The 22,094-nt window shown below is 38.8% G+C and overlaps 1 protein-coding gene across 14 annotated transcripts in view; it reads right to left on the minus strand.

Annotated features, from left to right (window-relative positions):
* robo2 (roundabout guidance receptor 2) overlaps positions 1 to 22,094 on the minus strand; it is a 1,412,536-nt gene that overhangs the window by 11,824 nt on the left and 1,378,618 nt on the right. For 9 of the 14 annotated variants that reach the window (XM_062977135.1, XM_062977133.1, XM_062977140.1 and 6 more), the window contains 2 exons: positions 9,164 to 9,331; positions 5,083 to 5,328 (listed from right to left, as the gene is read on the minus strand). In XM_062977135.1, coding sequence (XP_062833205.1) covers positions 5,083 to 5,328; positions 9,164 to 9,331 — 414 coding nt within the window. The remainder of the gene's footprint in view (positions 1 to 5,082; positions 5,329 to 9,163; positions 9,332 to 22,094) is intronic. The other 5 variants (XM_062977143.1, XM_062977146.1, XM_062977144.1 and 2 more) reach the window with 1 other exon arrangement.

Consider the following 22,094-nt stretch of genomic DNA (forward strand, 5'->3'; position numbering starts at 1 on the left):
TCGTTGTTGCTCGTTTTTGGTCAAAAGATATTTAGCCACTTGTGCTCCTATTTTTAATCAGTTTTAAACTAATTTATGCAATGCTTTTGATATGGAATAAAGTTGATATCCTTTTTTGACTTTGAAGTACAGTACAGACATCATTCCAGCAATAATAATAATAATAATAATAATAATAATAATAATAATAATAATAAAACTTTATTTATATCCCGCCACCATCTCCCCATGGGGACTCGGGGCGGCTTACATGGGGCAGTGGCCCAAACAACATAAGAACAAAATATAAGCAACACAATACAATCACAATATAAAAAGATAAAACAATAATACAATATATCAATATAAACAACAATACAAGATAAAAATTTCATTTAAAACACATAAATGGAAAGACCATAATAAAAACAGGATAAATTATTAAAAACCCACTGGGGCTGATTAATTAATGACTATCTCCGAAGGCCTGCCGAAACATCCAAGTCTTCAGTTGCTTTCTGAAGGAAGGTAGAGAAGGAGCCAACCTAATCTCCCTGGGGAGGGAGTTCCAGAGTTGGGGAGCCACGGCCCAGAAGGCCCTCTCTCTCGTCCCTACCAAACGCAGTTGTGAGGAGGATGGAAGTGAGAGGAGGGCCTCCCCGGAGGATCTCAGCGATCGGGTGGGTTCATAGGGGACGACGCGGTCACGAAGATAGGCAGGTCCCGAACCGTTTAGAGCTTTATAGGTAATAACCTGCACCTTGAATTGGGCCCGGAATATTATCGGCAGCCAGTGGAGCTGCTTGAACAGGGGGGTTGACCGCTCCCTGTAAGCTGCTCCAGTTAGTAATCTAGCTGCCGACCGTTGTACCAACTGCAGTTTCCGGACCATCTTCAAGGGCAGCCCCACGTAGAGCGCATTACAGTAATCCATCCTTGAGGTAACCAGAGCATGGACCACCATGGTCAAGTCAGACTTCTCGAGGTACGGTCGCAGTTGGCGCACTAGCTTTAGATGTGCAAAGGCCCTCCCAGCCACCGCCGACACCTGAGCATCAAGTGACAGCGATGAGTCCAGGAGGACCCCCAGACTGCGGACCTGTGCCTTCAGGGGGAGTGTGACCCCGTCAAGCACAGGTAGCCACCCTATACCCCGATCAGTCGCACGACTGACCTGGAGGACCTCTGTCTTGTCAGGATTAAGTTTCAGCTTGTTGGCCCTTATCCAACCCATTACAGCGGCCAGGCACTGGTCTAGGATCCGAGGGGCTTCCTTGGAGGTAGGTGGAAAAGAGTAGTAGAGTTGAGTGTCATCTGTGTAGAGATGGCACCGAACTCCAAAACCCCGGATGACCTCGCCCAGCGGTTTCATGTAGATATTAAAAAGCATGGGGGACAGAATGGAACCTTGCGGGACCCCACAGGTCAAAGGCCAGGGGTCCGAGCAGGTGTCCCCCAGCTTCACCATCTGGGATCGGCCCTCCAGGAAGGACTGGAGCCACTGGAGAGCAGTACCCCCAAGGCCCATCCCGGAGAGCCGTCCCAGAAGGATACCATGGTCGATGGTATCGAAAGCCGCTGAGATGTCTAAGAGAACCAACAGGGACACACTCCCCCTGTCCAGCTCTCTACGGAGGTCATCCACCAAGGCGACCAAAGCCGTCTCAGTGCCATGACCAGGCATGAAACCAGACTGGAATGGGTCAAGATAATCGGTGTCATCCAAGAATCCCTGGAGTTGAGAGGCCACCACTCGCTCAAGAACCTTGCCTAAGAATGGGAGGTTTGAAATTGGTCGATAGTTTGATAGAATAGAGGAATCGAGGGATGCCTTTTTTAGAATTGGTCTAATAGTTGCCTGTTTCAGGCTAGATGGAAATTCCCCTTGTTCCAATGAGGCATTGATAATCCTCAAAAACCAATCGACCAACCCCCCCCCCCCCCGGCAAGCTTTATAAGCCAGGTAGGACAAGGGTCTAGAGCACATGTGGTTGGTCTCATTGCTCCAAGGATCTTGTCCACGTCATCAGGCCGAACAGGTTGAAACGAATCCATCAAGATGGAATCGACAGATGCTCTAGGAACCTCATCAGGCACTGTATCAAAGCTGGTGTCCAAGTCGGAGCGTAATCGAGCAACTTTATCTGCAAAATGATGTGCGAACTAGCTGCATCGAGTGACCGAGTTGTCAAGGGGCTCCTCCACCTCATGAGGATGAAGGAGCTCCCGAACAACCCGGAACAACTCTGCTGGTCTATTTGTTGCAGATGCGATGCGGGCAGTCAAGAAAGTTTTTCTGGCTGCCTGCAACGCCACAGAGTAGGCCTTAATGGAGGCTCTAGCCCGTGTATGGTCGGTGATGCTCCGAGTCTTCCGCCACTTGCACTCTAGTCCCCGCCTCACCCGCTTCATCAAAGCCAGCTCCTCGGTGAACCAAGGAGCCGACCTGGCTCTGCGGAGCGCGAGGGGACGTTCGGGGGTGATCAAGTCAAGAGCCCTGGCCATCTCGGTGTTATAGAGATCAACCAGGGTCTCAACAGGATCGTCAGCCAACATGACAGGAAGTTCCCCAAGAGACATCAGGAATCCATCTGGATCCATAAATCTCCTGGGGCGGAGGTTTTGGGTGACGGTAAGTCTAACACTGACCAGATGATGGTCGGTCCATGACAATGGAAGGATGTTTTGATCTTCCACACCAACATCTCCCCCATTCGTCACAAATACTAGGTTTAAAGTGTGTCCAGCCTGATGAGTGGGACCAGATATCACTTGGAACAGTCCCATGGTCGTCATGGCAACCATGAAGTCCTAAGCTGCGCCAGATAAGGTGGCATCCGCATGGACGTTGAAATCTCCCAGGACAACAAGTCGCTGAGAGACCAATACCAGGCCAGACACCACCTCAGCAAGCTCAGGCAGGGAGACTGCTGTGTCGCGGGGTGGACGGTACACAAGCAGAATCCCCAAACTGTCCTGGCTCCCCACCCTCAGGTGGACACACTCAAACCCGGTTGATTGAGGAACAGGGCATCTGGTCAGGGGGATGGATTCCTGATAGACTACCGCCACCCCACCTCCCCGCCCCCCAGGTCTGGCTTGCTGGTGCACTCCATAGCCTGGTGGACAGAGCTGGGTAAGATTAACTCCCCCCAGCTCATCCAGCCAGGTTTCTGTAATGCAGGTCAGGTCTGCCTTTTTTTCCAGGATCAAATCCTGTATTATCGCTGTTTTACCATTTACAGACCTGGCATTTAACAGCAAGACCTTGAACCCGGGGGGTCTGTCATGGAGGCTACTTGACCTATCTTTCCTCAGGGTCGCAAGGACTTTGCTGCGCTTCTCCCTGGGCTGATGGTTTCGACCGCGCCTTCCCCCTCCCCACACCACCTCAATGGCTGCCCCCCGACCCCAGTCATCTCCCCAGACATCTCCCCCCCCTAGGTCCCCCTAGAACAGGAGAACAGTCGGAAGTTGCTAGTCAGCTCTTTAAGCCCAAAAGATCATGGGATAACCCAACCTGAGAGATTCCTAAAAGGGGGGTTTCATGGGAGGGGAATAGGGGGGAATCAATTGAAATGTTTGAAGGGGAACTAAAAAGAGGAGGCGTATAAAAATTAATACAACAGTTTTCCTGGATAGGGACATGGGCCAGATGAGGGGTGACTGGAGCTTTATATGATATCTCTGAAGAGGATTCTAATGATGCTAAACTAGAGGTCGGGATGGAAGACCTAGGAGTGATATTTAAGCTAGTTTTTATCTGGGGGGCTGGTCTCAAACCTGTAAGCAGAGGACGAACCACTGGGTCATATAAGACCCTCCTAATATAAATACCCCAATGATTTAATCTCACATTGTGTGCCAATACCTCTTCAATTATTGAGTGGTCTTCAAAGGTAATTAATAAACGAAGGGTATGGTCTTTACATTGATACTCCCTATGAAGCCAGTTCATGGTATTGATCTTAATTTCCATAGGATGTTTACTCAGAATCTGGCCCAAGGACCTCTTTACTGCTCTCTGGGAACACCATCTACCTCTATTTAACTGAGAATCAACAACTTCAAATACTTATTAAATTGCAAGAGCTGGTGTTGCTGATGTAAGGAATCTGGCTCTTGACCAAGCTGAGTTGGAGATATATTAGTTGATTCCTTATACAGAGGGTCCCCAGTACTCTGTCTATAGTTCTTCCCAAACAGATTCTCGTCGCAATATGAACCTTCCTCATTCCCTCTTTCCCAAGGTGGCTCCAAATCAATATCCCTTTTTTTATCCTGCAACTCTGGTCCCTTCTCCTTCCCTTCTCCCTCCCCATCAGACTGGCTCAGTCCTTCAGTAAGACATGAGAACACATAATCCTCTTCATTTTGTGAGGAAAAGGTCTGAATCGGATGCTTTATGGTTAAGGACATGGCGGAAAAAAGAAGGTCAAGTTTCTTATTTACTGTCTTTAGATGTTGTAAGATGAGACAAATTGACTGCAATATCAGTAAATAGAGGGCCTGAAACAGAAATAATTCAGATCTAAAATTAAGTTAATATAAATGATGTCTAGTGGATGCATTTTTAGCTTACAAGTAAGTTCACAACAAATTGTTTGTTGTTTGAACATTCCCCAACATGAATGAAATTGTCAAACTGACTTTGCCTTTTTAAAGGGCAACATAATGATAAATATGAATAAAGTGCTGTTAAAAGAATTAATAGAACTATTGTGAATTCAATGTTGTCAATACAGATGGGACATGACATTAGGTGCCTCTATGCTATACATGCAAAAAATCCATTCTGGTGAATTTTTAAAAGAAAATCACAATCAATATGTGTTGCATATATATGTATTCTTCATAAAAGGTGCAATATAGTTTCCCCACGACATATAGTAGCATTAGTAAGTCACAAAGCCATGCATTTAGAATTTTAGTAGTTTAGGTGTATTCAAAAGCTTCACCATTGCAGGAACAAACACTGAAGGTCAGATGTTAATAGTATTCCTTTTATTAGTCCTGCCTTGACCTTTACTGTCTGTTGGGGATCTTATAAAAGAATATATTGAGGAAATTGCCTAAGCCACTTTAAGAGGTGCAGCTACACACCTGATCCAAATGCTTGCTTTTGCTGGCCTTGGAGTTCTGTAGAGCTTATCCATTCTTGGGTCTGTCGTTGCCACTCTAGTGACGTTCTAGTTTGACGATCCAAAGAGCTCTTTGTTTCATCTATGGCAGATGTATGCTGTCGTTCTAGAGAGCTTCCTTTTCTCTCTGTTGAACCTCCACGTTGCCCAGGACCTATCTGTTGCCTTATACCCTGACCAGGGGGTGGGTCTGGTGGTGGTGGTAGATCTAAAAAATGTGAATAGACTCAGAGTATCAGTGACATAAATTCTATTTGAAGATAAAGAGAAAAAAGGTTTTGAAAGATTTATCTATCAGAAAGAAATATACCTTATATGTTTTATTAGATTTAGACAACTGATAGATGTTTTCCACTATAGCTAGTAGAAGTATGCAATAGTTATATTCCTTACCAGAGCAGTAATTTTAGTTGGGTTCCATTTGGCACAAAAACTAACAAACTTTACATTCATTGTCAGTTAATAAAGGTTTTACTTCATTTTGGATGCTGTATTTGGTATAAAATAGTTTCAAAACTCCAACTGAAAAAATAGCCACATTTTAGGTAAAACTCTTTTTAGCAGAAAAAGCTACCTTTGACAGTGTTTTGTAAATCTATTTGAACATGCATTCAAATTTCAGTGGATTTTAAAATTAATTCAAATCTTCCTAGACTGCAATGCAGTTAATCCCAAGGAGAACATATTCAAAAATCAGTTCAACAATTACAAATGTAAACCTTTCAAGAATCACTTGGTGCTGATTTCAAACATATGGTCAGCTAAATATATTGTATTTCATGTATTTCAAATTGTTATAAAGCTTAAAAATAGTTTATGGTGACAAATATTTACACAAACTAATTTTGCATAGTTTTAAAAAAATGAACTGGTTTTTTAAACAAAATATCAAAATATATCATAAGTTATCTTTTCTGGGGTGGGGGAGAAACACATACTTAACAAAAATGGTTTGGTTTGTTGCCTTTTATTTTTGGACCTGGCAATGGTGAAGAAGGACATACTTAGTTGCATTACAAAATTCTACCCATGCCATTTCAAAATAATCATGCAGGATTATTTCATTGTGATGAAAACATCTTAGAAACAGAGGCTCTGAAAAATTCTGAATCATGCATATGTGGATCAAGACAAAAGTCTATTTTATATGTGTATAACACCTGTTGCCCTTGTCCATGTAATCCTTTTGAACCATTTTTAAATATTGGTCAGATGAATAAACCACAGTGAACTACAAAAAATAATTTTTCCCCAAGGAATCCATGGCATTGTTCTATTTACTGCATAACCATGTATTTCCAGATGACATGTGCATACCAAGGATGCAGCATTCAAATAGTGTACAGCTGGTACTTATCAGTGAATCTACCGTAATTGGAGAATAGACAATCAAATATTTTGGACAAGAAAACTTTATATTGTTTTACAGAAGTAGCTGTTTGTATAGCTGTTGTTCAAAATTAAGTATTTTACTTATATGCATTTTATTTGTTCCATTAACTTCTAATTATGAGCAAATCATGGAACACAACAGACAAACCTTTCAGATCACCCTAACAACCCAAAATAACACTTTTCAATGCAGGCAGTTCTTTTATGTATTCTACCATATGACCAAAAAATTAAATGTTTGAATATTATGTTTAAATGAACTGCTAATTTCTTACTAGATTTTGCGAGTATTCAGCAGTACATCTGAAGGAAACCAGTTTTAATTCAATGGGCTAATACAAATAGCAGCATTGGGGAGGAAAAATATTTTTTGGCTGCATAGAAAAAAGGGAAAGGATACAACTCCTCCATAGTGATGAGGCTAATTGGGTATACTGGTGAATCTTATTTTCCAACCTGAAGTTGTGCAACTTAAAGAGATGTATTTAGCATTACATTTTGCTCCTTATTCTGAATAGTCTCTTTGGAGAAATCTAATATTTTTGTGTTCATGGACTGGTATCAGTGCTTACTGGAAAACTTTGTTTCTGTGTAAAAGTATTCTGTGTAGTGAGTTAGTTCAGTGTGTTTGTTGTGGCATATGCCTAGGCATCTTAGGGTTCAAAAGCTCTGGATTAACCCCGCTCACTACAGATGGCTGTTGGATCTTCCAGATGAGAAAGACCATGGGCAGTACTTACTTATCACATGGCACAGTCAATTCCACAGGATTCTACTTTAAGCCCTGGACCCTCCTGGCAATGGACAAATATGATTTGTGGATAATAATTATGTGATATTGGTAACAGATTTAAGAGGTAGGCTATTGTAAAACTGTATTGTCAGAAGCTACCTTGAATTCCAGTTTAGGGTAAAGATGCTACTGCATCAGCATCATTGAGCAAATTAGTAATTATTCTTACTCCCATTCACACTTTTGCGTAGAAAATGTGAAGAGGATAAACAATTATCTCAACCCCCCTCACCTTGTCCAGGTGTTCTTTCTTTAGCTGAACTTGCATGACATTACTATAACATTAGATATTGTTATGATGATTTCATTTTGGACTTTAAACATATTTCAACAGTGTTCTTCCATTTTTAAAATTTTAGTTATCCTAAACCTAGGGATCTTTAAATATCTTTGTCAACTTCCCCTATGAAAGGAGATAACAATGGAGGAGGATGAAATTAATTCAGTGCACACTTAGTCTAATCTGATAGTTTACCACATTGCTAGACATAATGGGAGCTCATATATTTATTATTGGCAAAGCAATAATAATAATTTTACAGATCCAAAATATTGTTTCATGAATCTAGAATTACCTGCTTATGTCTGCCCTTTGCCTTTTCTGATGAGATTCCATTCCCACTAGGCTCAAACACTCATTAAAATGTTTCTGACCACTTAAATGTAAGACTGTAGCTGTTTTCTTTGGCTGGAAACAAACCATATCCTCAGAAGGGGCATCTAATGACACCACAGTATCAGGAGAAAAACTGCAAACTAATTGGTGCAATAATGTAATATTATTGGAAAGTGATGCCTTTTCATGCATCCTGTAATTATGGAACTGTGAAGGTGAAACCTGAGCAGAGCCTAAGTGCCCTTTTGTCCACTGTAGATATGAAAGATTACCATAGTGACTCAATACAATAGTTATTAGCACCGAGTTTTAAAACAGGATAAAGTTGGCAACCTGCTAATTGTGCACTTTAATAGAAACATCAATCACAGAGGATACTCATGGGAGTACACAGTGTGGACACCCATCAGTCCCTCAGGCAGCTCACTGGTTGGCTGTGCAGACCACGTGATGCTGATCCGGAGTACACACTCCAGATCATAATCACTGTTTCAAGTATAGACCCCCCCCCCCCCAAAAATGTATGTATTGCTCTTGGAAAGAAAGAAAATCCTAAATTTTATTGGCTTCTGGTTATGTGAAGTAATTAAAGGAGTAGGAGAAGGACTAAAATAGCCCATTTCTAAAAAGTCATTCCTTAGGCTAATTATGGTAACATGGCTTCCTGAATCTGTTAAGTCCACAATGTGGTAACCAAGCTTTTATGTTTCTACTACTGTTTGTGATGATCAGATCAAATTCAAAAGGTGTGGAGCCGATGTAAGGGGTCATGTAGTCACATAATACTTATTATCTATGCTACTCAAGCAGTGACTTAAAAATTGAGAGAAATGGTGGCTGCAGCTTGGAAGTCTCTTTTGTGCTGTAAAAATGCAATGATTCAGTTTCAGAATTTCACATTATTAGCTTGAACTGTAAAGTATAAATATCAAAAGGGGAAAAGAAATAGGAAAAAATTGGGGTAATGAAAATGTCATCTTGGCATTTAAAAAGGAAAAAATTCTTAACAAAATTATTCTGTTGAGCCAACTTAACTTACAGGATGTTTGAGTTACTTATGTTGCTACACAGAGAATCCATGTTAATCAGTACATGTTGCTACCTTCTTAACTGGCTGAGAGATTACTTACTAGTGGCAAACAAATACTCCTTAACACAATTGTTTATGTAACTGTTGGCACAGTAAGCTGGAACACATCTTTGAACAGTTACCTCATGAATAATTGCAAATCAGGAACTTACCATCTGCCATTCCTTCCCTACGATGAGGCAATGGAGGATGTTCCACTCTGCCCCCCTTGTGTTTTTTGGTAGGCCTAGGCCTTTGACTCTGATTCTGGACTGCACTCGTGTTGCTGTCAGTTGAAAATGGGCTGGTTGGCCGAGGCCTCTGAGAGGAATATGGTTTGCCTTGAAATAAAAGTTGAAATTAAAATATTAATGTGCTGATGGGCAAATTCCTTTTGCAAGACTGATTTAGCAGTCTTTTGGTTATTTGTTTGATAAACCTTACAAGAAAACTCATGAGGAATATTTTAAGGAAAAAATGACCAAAGGGTGAAAAATTCAGCATTGTTCTTACTAAAGAAATTTCAGCTAAAGACAAGTCAGCCCACCAACATTTTTGGTAAGCCTACCAGAAAAATATTCACCAAAGCATCTTTCTTTCCTGACAACAATATTCAGTTGTATGCTTTTTCCTGTGCGGAAAACACACATGGCATGGGTATGTAATGATGTGTAATGGGTACACACCACATCTTGATACCGTCTCAGAGTTGTAAACCATCGTATCCTTCTACCAGTAGAACAGACATTGTCCTAGGCTATATTCTTTTCAGCCTCTAGCATGCCAAAGATCTGTTTCAAGCCCCCCCCCCCCCAAAAAACAAACAAACCCAACAGATTAGATGGGAGAACATGCAGAAATAACTTTTTAATAAAAATACTGTACAATTCTAGTTGACCATACTGGATGGGGGATTGTAGGAGTTGTAATCCAAAATAGTAATTTCCCAAGCTCTGCATGTTGGGGACTGTAAATATTAGGAAATGACAAAAAATTCCTTTTAAATGAGTAGAAATCTGTTCATGTAAAATTGGATCTAAGTTTAGAAGTTTAGAAAATAATTGTTCATTTGGGGGCCCAAGCAATTCAAGAACAGACTAATTCAGTTAATAGTTATCCATATTTCAGTATTTCACATGCATATGCAAATATATTAATACTTAACAAAAGGTATAACTATTGGCTAATAAAATGAACTAATTTTTTTAGCAGAATTGGCATAATTTTTGCTTTGTTTTATACCAATGGAATATGTATCAACAGAAAAAATCCCCTATATATTCTATATGTATTGACTAGATAGATTAACCCAAATACATTTTGATACCAGTGAAATGTGTCAAATTATTCAATTGTATCAGAATATATATGACTGATTCGCTTCTGCAACAGGATCTTTAAAATAATATTTTCTTATTTTTAATGTATGTTTAAAACCTTAGATTATTCAGGAATTCTATCATATTGAGGTTGTTGTTGTTGGGGTTTTTTTTTTTGGAGAATCTCCACACATTTCAGTGGCACTTACAATCTTTAAAATATGCATTCATTGGGGTTTATGTATAATTCCAGAAACTTGAATCAAAATTAATTAAAAAACTAAGGATCAACTTATCAATGGCTCAATCCAAATTTTAACTTTTATAGAAAAAGCAACCACCAAGAACATGGTCTACTATGTGAGACCCTAAAAGAATCGCTGAGCTGCTCTCCACTATGGCACCACCTCTGCTATTTTTGAATACCTAGGAAAAATGGCAGTGGCTATAGGTGATCGGTCTCCTGAGGTAGCACAGGCACTTTCAACTCTCTGAGGAATGACTTTTGACCATGGGTCATATCAAAATCCATAATTTTGGCCCCAAACCTACCCTTGCCTTTACATATGGTCTACTTATACACAAGTATATACAGCAGTTCTAAATTAACTGCAAGAGATATTTGTTCTTCCAATATAATAAAAATAATAAAACTTTATTTATATACTGCCCTATCTCCTCGAGGGACTCAGAGCAGTTTCCAATACACAGTAAACATACAACAGGTTAAAACCATACAGCAATTAAAACAATACCATGTAAACATAAATACGTAAGACATATAGTCATGTAACAAGGATTTAAAATCAATGACAAAACTCCACGAATTTAAAATCAATGACAAAACTCACGAATTCCTTGTATAGTGATCTGGATTCAGCATTGAAATGGATGGCTAAAGTGCTAGGTATATCAGATGCTACAATACGTAGTGGGTAGGGAAGTGGATAAAGTGAAGGCCTAAAGAGCTCTACTCGGAGATCTGCTGAAACCACCAAGTTTTCAAATCCTTATGAAATGAGGATAAGGTAGTGGCTTTTCTGATCTCTCTGGGAAGGGTGTTCCAAAGCTGGGGAGCCACCACCAAGAAGGCCCGCTCCCTCGTCCCCACCAACTGTGCTTGTGACAGTGGCGAGAGCAAGAGGAGGGCCTCTCCGGAAGATCTTAGAGCAAGTGCTGGTTCATAGGAGGAGATACAATCACAGTCACAGAGATAGGCTGGACCCAAGCCGTATAGGGCTTTATGAGTCATCACCTGCACCTTGAATTGGGACCAGCAGCTTATCGGCAGCCAGTGAAGCTGTTTTAGTAGAGATGTTGTATGCTCCCTGTAACTAGCTCCAGTTAGGAGCCTGGCTGCCGAATCAGAACCCTTGTTCCAACATTATTCCAACATTTGTAGGTAATAATCTCATGATACAGTAGTCTTCAGATTCCTATATGATACTACCATTTCCAAGCCACATAATCACCTTGAATGTAGGATTGACTATGACCGCTTTAATTTTTTCACCATATTGGGGTTTGCTTAGTAACTCGGTTTTCTAAACCTTTCCTTGAGGGAAAACCCCCCCGTAAAAGATGAACAGGTAAAAATCTATGATAATGCAAGATCAGTTAGCAAGTCTTATGGGAAATGTTAAGGCATGAAGATATTGACAGAGACACCTAATTTACAGGAACACATATTAGTTTTCTCTCAGGATCCAAAGCATTATTTTGGTCACAGGGAGAAATCAAATGGTACAATCATATGAGAGGAGATTCCAAGGTGTTGATAGCTGCACACATACAGCCCTCAATGGTGCAGGCACTGGTCCTTTCAATGGACCAGTACAAAGAATACTTTGAATATTTATATAAGTTCCCAAGCTAGTATATTGAAGAGAAGTCACCCACATGCCTCCATATGAAGGCATGAATGAGCCCCAATTCAAAGAATTGAGTGGAAATGCTACTGCCAACATGGAACATTGCAACTATGCTAATAGGTAAGGGGGGGAAATGTGTAGATGCTTTAGAACAGGTGTATCTGACTCATTTTCACTCAAGGCCACATCAGCCTTATGTTTGTCTTCAAAGGACTTCTTGAAATTGTAAGATTGTACAAATATAACTACTCCTTAACATATTGTTAAATAACCTGAGACACCTTATCACACACTATCCTCATCCTGATCATGTTCTGAAAATAACAACAAACATACACACTCAAGAAATGCAAGCACTACAATCCAAAATGCTATAAGCTCTTAATTGTGTCCAGACCTCGCTGGATGCAGCTTGTGGGCATTGATTTTGACACATGTGCTTAAGAGGGTGTAGGAGGCTAGCACATAATCTTTTCATACCAGAGATCTCTGTGATACTGCATAGTGGAGTAATGTACAGGTATTTGTTGATAAAAGAAAGATAATGATGGGAAATGATGAAGATGTAAGGGAATATGCTCAAAGGGACAGGATATGAGAAAAGTGCAGCATTGGAAATGTTGGCTACTCCTTTTGTTTACATTTTGCACGAAGAAGAGAAGGACTTGCCAATTTTGAGTTTTAAAGAATAATTTAAGGGGAAGGGTTTGTTTGGGAAAGGAGTAAACATTTGGAGCCCTAGAGGATGAAGCTTATGTTGTTTTCTTTTGATCAGAGGTCATCTAAATTTTCTTTTTTTGGGGTTGTTGTATGTCTTTCGGGCTGTGTGGCCATGTTCCAGAAGCATTCTCTCCTGACGTTTCGCCCACATCTATGGCAGGCATCCTCAGAGGTTGTGAGGTATGGAGAAAACTAAGCAAAGAGGTTAATATATATCTGTGGAAAGTCTAGTTTCATGTTCTTTGACTCTTGACAATGGATACTCCACCACAGACATCAGAAGAGCTGCAAGGCCAAGAACAAGCCATGAGAGTCAAGACAAAGATCCACCCAGAGGAAAGGTGTTCTTACCATACATCAAGGGAACCACTGACCGCATAGGGAAGCTGATGAAGAAGCACAACCTACAAACTATCTACAGACCCACGAAGAAAATCCAACAAATGCTACGGTCAGCGAAGGACAAGAGGGATCCTCTCTCTTCTGCAGGAGTCTACCGGATACCATGCAGCTGTGGACAAGTCTACATAGGGACCACCAAACGCAGCACCCAAACAAGAGTCAAAGAACATGAAAGGCACTGCAGACTAATTCAACCAGAGAAATCAGCCATAGCAGAGCATTTGATGAACCAGCCTGGACACAGAATACTATTTGAGAACACAAAAATGCTGGACCATTCTAACAACTATCATGTCAGACTACACAGAGAAGCCATTGAAATCCACAAGCATGTGGACAACTTCAACAGAAAGGAAGAAACCATGAAAATGAACAAAATCTGGCTACCAGTATTAAAAAACTCAAAAATCAGAACAGTAAATAAAAAGCAGTACTCTGAAAACAGAGGATTTCCAGACATGAATCAACCAAGGGCAGTTAATGACTCTAAACAAAGGATGCCCCAGAGGCAGGAAGAAGACAGCAGATAAGCTTTTCAATGCTAATTAAAGTGATTAACTACACAACATTCACACTGACCTCTCTCACCCTAGACTTTCCACAGATATATATTAACCTCTTTGCTTAGTTTTCTCCATACCTCACAACCTCTGAGGATGCCTGCCATAGATGTGGGCGAAACGTCAGGAGAGAATGCTTCTGGAACATGGCCACACAGCCCGAAAGACATACAACAACCCTGTGATCCCGGCCATGAAAGCCTTCGACAACACATTTCTTTTTTTTTTCTTATCTCCTTTTCTTTTCTTTCTTTCTTTCTTTCTTCTTTTTTTTTGGGGGGGGGGCATTTTTTGTGGTTTTACTCTACATTTCTTTTCTTGATTCACCTTTTGAACTTTTAATGTAACTTTAAAAACTTTAAAAATAAAATTAATTTTTAAAAAGAAATGTGGGTTTCTTTGCTGGACAACAAGGAAACTAGTGACTATTGCTTTTGAGGCCAAGTTTAATGTTACTGGCTATGGTAATCACACAGAATTATGGCAAAGGCAAATTTAACAGAAAAATTCACCTGCAGGATGGATGCCCAAATTATTTTTGAGAGCTACATTGTTGCAAATCCCAGCTGTAGTTGTTTCTTTTTAACATACGCAGCAATATGAGTTACACATACTGAAATAAATTGATCGTTCCCAAAATCAGAGTTAAGAATATTTATTAAATGGTAAGAATGCTATTATTATGTAGCAATATATTTAATAGATGGGCTGGTATATGGCCATCATTTGAAAGCTATTTCAAACTATTATGCATCATAGATATTAGGAATTTTTCTTGGACAGTAGCTTAATGCATAGATGATATAAGTTTTCACAGTGTCACCGCAGTGGTGGTGTTGATTTATTGATCTGTGGGGTATACTTCTGTTTAAGCTATTCATCATTTGATAATAACTTCCATCTGGGGCCAGTTGTGAAGGGTTTCCAAGCTAAAACATATAAGTAAACTACTCTTGCATAAATATCATTGATCCAAACACATTCTGTAGTTGTGCTTTTATTTTCTTAACAAATACATAGCCTCATTTTGGGATCAGGAGGGGGACAAATGGCTCCATATTGAAATATAGAGTTGTTATTATCTGGTACGTGTTTGAAAACGAAAAGTGAGATTGGGTTGTTGTGAGTTTTCCGGGCTGTATAATTTAGGAAAGCCTGCTAATATGGCTTAACTGCATACTGTCATTGATACATTTTTATTTCTACTCCCACAGTCAAATATAATAAATGATTAGATTAAGTGCCTTACAAGGAAACCTTTTAATAAGGCAGTTAAACTATTCCATTGTTAGAGTGATAAACTTTCACCAATTCACCCCATGCTTACAAAGTCTTCCCAGAAAATACATTTGGCAAGATAGATGCAAAAGTGAAGCAGTAATGAAGATAAAAAACACCCTAAGTGAGCCGTTCTTTGCAAGAAATATTATTGATTGTTAGAAGGTTTTGCAAATAGTAAATCATCAAAAATTACATGACAAAATTAGTCTCTTTGAGGCAGTATTAAAGGGCAGTAAGTGTCACTAAATCTAAACTGGAGTATGGGCAGAACTATAAGCAAATTTGGTTTTTTGTGTGTATGCTAAGGTTCATTTTGATTTCAGTTTTCTCAAAAAGAGAAGAGAAAGAAAGGGATAGATCCTGATATTATGCAGAAAGGATTTGCTTTGCATCTGAACCTGTTTTTGATAGACTGGTCCTATCCAGCCTAACACCAGCTTTATCTGCTGCTGCAACCAGAGCTTGTGCAAAACTGCCACTGGTAAAGATGGAGTCATCTGACCTACACTAGATCTATGTCTAGAAAAGTTACGGTCCTCATCAGATGAAGAACCCTATACATTTACAAGTGAACCTAAAAACAAATGTATGGGGCTAGCGAGTTGTACATATGAAGTAGCTTAGCTGCTTATGTAAATTGCATGGGGTTATCAAAATGGTTTTTCCTTTACATCTTCAGAAGTCATCCCCAAAGATGCTTATTTTTATTTTTTTGGTTTGGATATCCAATTTAAATTTGACTGACATCACTCCTATAACTATGGAAGCATTTAAGTCAGGATTTTATCAAGAATTTACAAATTAAAGAAACATATAAAGATTATATCACAGTCTTCTAAATTTTAGGTATCTATAAGTACAGTTAATTGAAACTAGACTTTCTCATTGCACATTTAAGGTTATTACGAAATAACTTTGGGAAGAATTCAATGGAAAATTTACTTTAATATTGACCACCCAGGCTTTCAAATAATTATCATGCCATTTTATTAGTGAATCACCAGGAATAAATATTGCTTATATAAATGCATACCATGAAAAAACTCAGCTGCGTATATGAATGAATATATATATATATATATATATATATATATATATATATATAGAACTAAAATATATGCCAGCTTTATATTTAATATCAAGGGTGAAAAGTTATATTTTATTTTTTAAATAAAGCAGCCTACAACTCAATACAAGAAAAGTGGCAATCCAAAAAAATTTCACATGCTTATGTTCATCAGATTTGGACTTGAATATTTAATGAAAGAGGGTATGGAAGAGGGAATATGTTAGGTTGTCACCAATAATATGAAGTTTAGAAAACCAGCATTTGATGAAATTCCCTTTAATATACAGTGGATTAGACTGATTGCCTTCTGTGGATGGGTGGGTTTTGTTCATGCTAGATCCTATAATCAAATTATGAGGGAATTAATTTCCCAATCACATTCATTTGATTCAAAGGGACCCTCTTATAATCCATGTAGCATTTTTGTGGTTTGAGGAGGCTACCATGGAAAATATGAAATATACCAGCGTTTGCATCTGACCCAGTAAGTAAAGTTAAAGAAGCTCTAAATAGCTCTTCATCTGGTTAGGAGACTAGCGACCTCATAATACTCACCAAAAGCAGCATCCTAGGACACTTTTAGCCTGTTTTGGGGATGGAGGCCTACATTGGCCATCACATAACATTATGTGGCTTCCAGTGGAGGCCCCGCCAGGGGGGAAGCATCCTTGGCTGCTTCACTCACAACACAGGAGTTTTCCCATGTTGTGCTGGCTCCAATGGAGCCAGCACGAATCCTTCCCAGAAGGGCAACACTGAGGAAAGTATTGTCATGAAGGAGCTGCGGCAGTGCGATGGGTTCTTCTCACTGCCCTCTTTTTCTTCTGCGAAGCCAGATGCAGAACACTTCACCTGGCCTTGTGATAAGGTCATATATCTGACATTTAAAGCAGTCACATTCAGCCTTACACTTGTATTGACCACAATATTTATCAATGTTATTTTTGGCAGAAAATAGATTTCATACTAAAACAAAAAAAAAACCCCATAATAATCCAAAGTGAACATTAAACAGAAATCCACCATGTACAAAGCAGGAAGTATTAGCTTTGTTGTTGTTTAGCTTTTGAAAACAATGAATATCGTTTGTAGCACTGGAATTGCCAAATCTGTTAACATCAGTACAGTGGTGGATTGTAATGAATTTGTGCCTCTCAGATACTAAAACAGAAACGAACAGTCTACAGCAATTTGACAGGCAGAAATTGGTTTAAATGCAACACAGAGTGACAATTTGCTTTGTTGGCCAAAGGCACAAATAAAATTGTTACTTTCCAAATGAACTCTGCCAGACACAAAACAGATGCATGTAAGCCATGATAACAGCAAAGGCAAGATGGAAAAAAAATCTGTTTTGAAATAGCTAGTTTTTTTTAAGTATATTTGGGGGGTTTTTACACAGAAAGCAATGGGAAAATCTGATTGGGATTACTAAATAGTAACTGTGTAAATAAAAAATAGTATTGATAAAAATAAAAAGGAATGGTTTATGGATACAAACTCTTGGGACAGTTAAAACAAACAGTAGTGGAAGCTCCTTCCTTGGAGGCTTTTAAACAGAGACTGGATGGCCATCTATCGGGAGTACTTTGATTATGCCTTTCCTGCATGGGAGGTCTAGATGGCCCATGTGGTCTCTTCCAACTCTATTGTTCTATGATTCTATATCACTTGATTACCAAAAACTGTTGAAAGATTGTGAGTGGCACACTTCAGAATGAAAAGAATTTCGCCTGGTAAATACGAATTCATGATCACAAATAGAAAAGCCCAGCATGCAGAAGAAAGAACTAGATCTATACTATGACCTACCATTATATGAAAAATATGTCCTTTCTCAGGTCATCAAGGTGATTCTATGATATGGTTCTGTCTCTAGGACCTAGCAAATGCCTAGAGAGGATACCTCTGTATGAATTCTCTAGGTTCTTCAGGGTTGCTCTGTCATGGAGACGACAAGACAGGCACACTTTCCCCTGTTTGGATTAATCCAACACACTTATGACATCGGTACATAGAGCTATAGTTATAAAGAGACAGATTTCTTTCCCGAGAAGCAGTTTATTTTTGTGACTGGCCTCTGATAAAATGTCAGAAGGCACTACTTTTTGAAAATACGAAAATTACATTTTTATTTTGAGGGACGACAGTTCCAATAGAATTACTGATCTACATTATTATTAGTGGCCCACATCTGTACTGTAGTCCACCAATTTACAGAAAAATATTAGAATAATGAAATTATAGAACCATAGAATTGGAAAAAAAAACCACAAGGAGCATCCAGTCCAAACCATTCAACGCAGTCGCAACAATTGGACCATAATGATTCAGTGCTTAGTTTGATATTAATATGTGTGTAAAATCTTGAAATTTTGCAACATGGTTGAACTGTGAAAAAACACTATAATCCATCAAACTCTAGAAACTGCCATCACTACAAAAATATTTTATCTATTTTTTCATAGATAAAGACAGAAGGAATATAATAGGAAAAACTGAGGAAGATAAGGAATGGAAAAGCTTAAAAAATTATGTCTAGAGATGTGCTCAAACAAAAGGGCAAAATTATCCTTATCTGGGGAGATCTGTTAAAATGGGTTACTGAGTCTCCTGGTATCCTTTTCTTTCTTTGAAAGCAGCTCTCTTTCTCTGTGGTGTGTGTCTCAAATTGATTTAGGATCTCATTTGTGAGTAAGACAGCATTACTCCTCCCTGTATGCTATTTCATAGTTGGAAACATTCCCTAAAGATGGGAGATGGGAAAAGGGAAAATGGTATTTTAAAATCTGAGGTTACATAAACAGGATGAAGAAAACAGAAAAAAGCCAAGTCCAGTTAAAAGATTCAAAACAATGAGGTGGTCAGGGAAAATATTAAGCAACGATAACCTAAGAAGATCTTTGTGTATGAATCAAGTTTCAATCTGGAAAATCAGATCTATTTTAAACAATAGGAGTTTCTGCTACCATTATTTTCTTCCCAAAAAGGCTGCTATTGTATGCCTTCAAACTGACTCTGACCTAGAACAAGCCTATCTCAAGATTTATTTAATGGACTTGTGTAAGGTCATCCAGTGGGTTTCAAGTATGAATGGGGATTCAAACCCATATTTCCCAGAGTCCCAGTCCAATATTCAGAGCACTGTAGAATGCCTATTCGCTAACATCTATATATATAAAAGAGTGATGGCATCACGGCAATTCACAAAACAACAAAAGTACAGGCCCCCCAACCTCAAAATTTGACAACACAACCCATCATCCACGCCTCAAGGTTGATACAACAAAAAGAAAAGAAAAATAAAGTCCTAATTAGAGGGAGAGCAATATTTTTTTTTATCCAATTGCTGCCAGTTTAGAGGGCTAAGCTCCTCCAACTTGGTCGCCTAGCAACCCACTCACCCAGGGGACAGGCAGAGTTAGGACTCTTCCACACTGCCTATAAAATACAGATTATCAGATTTTAACTGGATTAGATGGCAGTGTAGACTCAAGGCCCTTCCACACAGCTATATAACCCATATAATTTTATATTATCTGCTTTAACTGGATTATCTGGACTCCACACCTTTACCCTTGACCTTAACTACCACCAATTCCTCAATACTTTATTTCCCGTACCACCAGACTTCGCCACAGCAACGCGTGGCCGGGCACAGCTAGTACTATAGAAAAAAAGTTATTAAACCTAGCTGAAGATATTTTGGGGCTTGGGGAGGAACAAACAAAATAACAAAGCCGGGTCATTTACCAGTAATATTATGATCAGTAATAAGTTGTTTTGCTAGAGAAATCGCCATATTCCAAATCTCCCTTTTATCTTTTTACTTTTGAATTTCATCCAATGCTTTTTTTGAGGAAGAATACCCAAATTTCAGCTGAGGAATCATCTAGTGACAACTTTGGAGTGGGGGTATTAAACTTGGAGACATTTTTCTAGTCTTTACTAGTGCTTTAATTGCCTATTCCTGCATGGCATGGGGATAGACGGGTTGGTCCTTTTGGTCTCTTCCAGCTCTATAATTCTATGATTCTATGACTTCTCTTCTCCTCTTGAGAATCTGGAGGCAAGGATATATATCAAATGTGCTTCAAATCTTATTTGGCAACTGTTGCTTTAATTTTTCCAAAGGATAATAATACATTTAGCATTCTGCCTGTAATATATCTATATTATTATTTAAAACACTACCCCTCCTGTGCACCAGTTCTGTTTCAAAAGCAAAATTAGAATAGTATAGGCTTGTATATACTTGTACATGTATATACTTCATATGATACAACTTTTGTCTTAAATGACAAATGATAGTGCAAGGTAGAGCATAAAAAAAAGAAATCTACTTGAGATATCCATGGCATATATTCTGCACTTTGATAAACATAGGTTTGATGTAGCCCAATCATAACAATACTCTCTTTAGTTCCCTAATATATTGAAGCAGGATTTTAAAAAATACAGTAATTCATTAAAAATTAATGCTAATTTTCATCAAAAATGAAAAACAGTAAATTTTCCTTAGCTTGTTTTAATAGTCACAATTAAATATACATAACTTTCTTTTTCACCCCTGTATTTTGTGATTTAAGAGGGAATGACATGTCATAATTGCAATTTGAACAAATTAGATCTCAATGTACTATGAAAGTGATGAAGAGAAATGGAAGAGTAAATATATAATATGGTTTGAAATGCTTCTTGCCCTCAGGAAAAAAAAAAAGCCTTGTTTTAAGCGGTGGGGAAAATTTCTGTCAGCACTTCTGGATCATTTCTGTATTAATGGAAATCAGTCACCTCTTTCTGTTTATGTCATCTGCTTTATATTAGACAATCATATTCCTTTAAGTATGCCTCAGGTGGTAAAATTAATTGTAAAAATATAGAATATGATTAAAACTAAACACAAGCTAGATAAAATAGGTTAGGTCCTTTAGTTGGTTTTGTTAACTTATGTTGACTCTATTAAATGAGAGACCTTTTCCAGAAGCACATTTCAAATGAATTGATTTTTTTCATACCAGGTTTCTTCACTGCCAACTTGCACATAGAAATTGGAAGAATGATGGTATGGACAATCCTAATTTTAGTATCAAATGAGAAATCTTGACATTTAAGGACACTGCCTAGTCTCTTCATAGTTGCCCTTCCAGGTCCTAATCTCCTTCTGATTTCTTGGCTACAATTTTTATTTTGGTTAATGACTGAACCAAATTTTGGAAAATCTATTCCAACTGCATTTTTTTAAAAATCTACCCTGTTTCTTCTTAAATTTGCAATTCATGAATTAGACACTGCAGAATTATTTGATTCAAAATGTCTCATTCCTGTTCACTTTAGCTCACAATTCATGCATTGTGATCCTTATACATAACATTTTCTTTACTATGTCTAGTAAAAAAAAATCCCCAGTCCAGGTTTTTCACATTCAGTGTTCCTATATGAGTTGTGCATTTTACATTCAGCTCTGAGCACATCAGCAGCTGAACATCTTTTCAGTTTGGATCTAGCTCAGACATGGGAAAACTTCGGCCCTCCAGGTATTTTGGACTTCAACTTCTACAATTCCTAACAGGCTGTTAGGAATTGTGGGAGCTGAAGTCCAAAACACCTGGCGGGACAGAGTTTGCCCATGCCTGGTCCAACTGCACCATTAGCCACAACGCTATTTATAGTTGTCCTCTGCTCTATGACAGTAGTTCATGGAGTGCCTTCGGTCTGGGAATGTTGTCTTCCACCACTCTCATTATATCATAGGTTTCATTGTAAAATGCCTTCAAAATGAGTTTTCTGTGCCTTCTTCTGTGCAGTCCTAACAGATATTAGCTAAGGTGCCATTGCTGGAGTCTCTGAGATCCTTCACCAGTGCCACATGCCACTAGTGT

Source organism: Anolis carolinensis, chromosome 3, assembly GCF_035594765.1.
Source record: "Anolis carolinensis isolate JA03-04 chromosome 3, rAnoCar3.1.pri, whole genome shotgun sequence".
Taxonomy (NCBI): domain Eukaryota; kingdom Metazoa; phylum Chordata; class Lepidosauria; order Squamata; family Dactyloidae; genus Anolis; species Anolis carolinensis.